This window comes from Alligator sinensis, unplaced genomic scaffold, assembly GCF_000455745.1.
Source record: "Alligator sinensis unplaced genomic scaffold, ASM45574v1 scaffold445_2, whole genome shotgun sequence".
NCBI lineage: Eukaryota > Metazoa > Chordata > Crocodylia > Alligatoridae > Alligator > Alligator sinensis.
In genome coordinates, this window is record NW_005842081.1 from 2,024,168 (window position 1) to 2,026,896 (window position 2,729).

General features: G+C 46.5%; 1 protein-coding gene across 2 annotated transcripts in view; it reads right to left on the reverse strand.

The window, feature by feature from the left end:
• LOC102372388 (sushi, von Willebrand factor type A, EGF and pentraxin domain-containing protein 1) overlaps positions 1-2,729 on the reverse strand; it is a 30,300-nt gene that overhangs the window by 24,578 nt on the left and 2,993 nt on the right. For both annotated transcript variants that reach the window (XM_006023807.2, XM_006023808.2), the window contains exon 2: positions 399-800. In XM_006023807.2, the coding sequence (XP_006023869.1) occupies positions 399-800 (402 nt within the window). The remainder of the gene's footprint in view (positions 1-398; positions 801-2,729) is intronic.

Sequence of the window (2,729 nt, forward strand, 5' to 3'; positions counted from 1 at the left end):
TCCTTAATGGAGTTTTCTTACAGTTGGCTGAAAGAAATAGTTTTAAACTTCTTTTATTTTGTCCATATCTGTGTTGATTAAAATAAATCCCCCATGTCACACATCTGCTAACTAACCCAGGTGCAGTTGCATTTGCTTTGTGTGTAGTTGAATAAGTGGTAGGATTATAGCTTAACCATGATGTTTTCCAGGGAAAACAAGACAGATAAAACCTGGATTTTCAGTGTGAAGAAACAAGTAGGTAAATAAGTCCAGCCATTCTTTGCATGAAACAGCAACAAGAAAAATCAATCCCTGCCTCCCCCCACACCCAAATACACATGGCAAGTGTTTGACCTGTAATAGAAAAAAAAAAAAAGAGAAGACTGGGACAGGGAAGAGGATTCTCTGGGACTTACCCTTGTTGGGAAACGTTCCTGGTGAGCAAGGCATACATGCTGTTGTGTTCACTGCACTACAGTTTGTGGACTCTGTGCTGCTTGTAAATGGAGATGCTGATGGACCCCCAGTTGACATTACTCCTGTAGGAACCTGAACGGCAGTCGCATTTGCAGCAGGGGACGCTGTCACATTTACAGTGGCAGAAAAATCTTCAGCTGATGTTATACTTGGAGTAATAGATGGCTCCCCAGCTTTCGCCACAGGGTTGGAAATGGATGAAGGTGTTGCAACTGGATTTGGTAGGGTAGAGACCTGGGCAGTATTTGCTGTGGGAGAAGCCGGCAACCCACCAGCACTTGCTGATGCCGATGCTGAGGCCACAGAGACCTGGGCAGTGGTTGTCTGTCCAACAACAATACCTAAACAGAAAAAAAAAGTATTATTAGTGACTCGGTTAATATTTTCCATGTGGGAAATGGGGTTAAAGCTGCAATGATTTTGATCCCCTTCTGCTGTAGGAGTATGCAGATATAACTTACATACTTATATAGCTTATACTAGTATTATTCAGTACTGGTTTAACTGTTAAATCTCTTCACACCGTAGGTATTTTTCAGTAGTTATAGGATTATCAACGGTTGTCACATGTGGTTTGTTCTCTCTGCATCATCTGCCCAAGGGGAGAGTTCTGTAAGAATCGTGGTTTTGCTTTAGTAGGCATTTTTTCAGTTTGAAATACAGATACTGTTTGCGTTGCAGTCATAGCAGAAGATGATTAGGTTTGTGAGGGTCTTTAGTCCTTTTAGGCATTCATTCCTTAGCTCTGGTGCATCCAGTAGTACAACTAGGACGGGGCGAGTGGGGCACTGACTACGAGGAGGTGCCCAGAATCCCCCCTGCTCATGGGAAACCCTGAGCTGCCCCTGCTGCAGGAGCTGGGCACCACCACAGTGTCTCTGAGGGGTGGGCATGAGTGGGGCAAGCAGAATGGTGCTGCCCCCATACCGGGGAGCCTTTGGCAGAGCAGGCACAGCCCTGTTTCCAATAGGTATGTCTTGGAGAGGAAAGGGGAGTGAGCAGGGCACCAGAATCTGCTCCCAAGAAGCTCAGCTGTGGGCTACCACCAGAGCCGCTGCTGAGCAGCATCACAGGCAGGTGGGACTTTACCCCCCTGCCCTGGGTGCTCAATGAGCTTGCTACGCTTCTCGGTGCCATCATTAGTAAAGGTGCGATTCCTGTACAGGTTAGCATTATCCCCGTTTTAGAACTTTCTATGAGGAGCAAAGTTGTTGGTCTTCATTCTCATGCTGGCGATCCAGGTGACCTTTCAGAGATGCTGTGTCCAAGCCATTGAGCGCTTTGAAGAGAGAGGACCAAAATCTCAAACCCAACTCAACATGCTATGGCTACCGACCTGCTGTTGCAAGTCCCTTCACCCCTCTGATCCCTTCGCTCCCACCGTCTCTGCCCTGTCCATTTAACGGCAGAAACCACCTCTCCCTCTGTGTTCGTACAGGGCCTGGGCCCGCAGTCATACTTGGGGCTGCCAGGTGCTGTAGTAATGCAAACAACTGCGGCGTGAGAATTCAACTGGTTTGTGACCTCAAGACATTCAAGAAATATGACTAAAATACTGAATTTAATTTCTACCACCCACTCAGGCAACCAATTCAAATGAGTCCATTGACAGTTTGGCTTTAAGTACAGCGGCCCTTTAATCATGGGAAAACTGAGTTTAGCCCACTTCTGCATATCATGGAGGTTGCAGACACGGCCACGCTTACTTCTTCATTGCTCTGCAATGTAATTGGGCAGTACAGAAAATATACTAAATAAGCAGAGAAGTACCTGATACCTTGATTGTCTTCTGGACATGTTTACTATGGATTGCTGTTTGTCATGCCTATTCAGTGTCAGCCAGTGGTTCTCAACCTTTTCAGCTTCAAGGCCATTCCTTCATAACTTTTGTGACTTGAGCACCCCATTTCTACAACTAATTTCTTTATTAATGTGCTTACCACCTCACAGCAGTGGGGTGGGGGAAGGAGAAACTGCCTGGGACAAGTGTGTGCTGGCTTCCTTGCAGCAGGGTGGGGAGAAGCCAAGCAGGGAGAAAAGCCTAAGTGTGCTCATCTCCTCATGCTTTGTGGCACCCAGTTGAGAGTCAGTGACGTCAGCTCTTGTAGGTTTGACTTGTGATGCTTTGCTGTATGTACGCTCTGTTGTAACACCCACTGTGCACTAAGTGGGCAATAATAGTTTTGTGGCATATTAATTACCAGATATTCAAGTCTAAGGACCTTGGGGCCATCAGACTTTCTCAACGCTGGTTCTGACCACAGACAGGT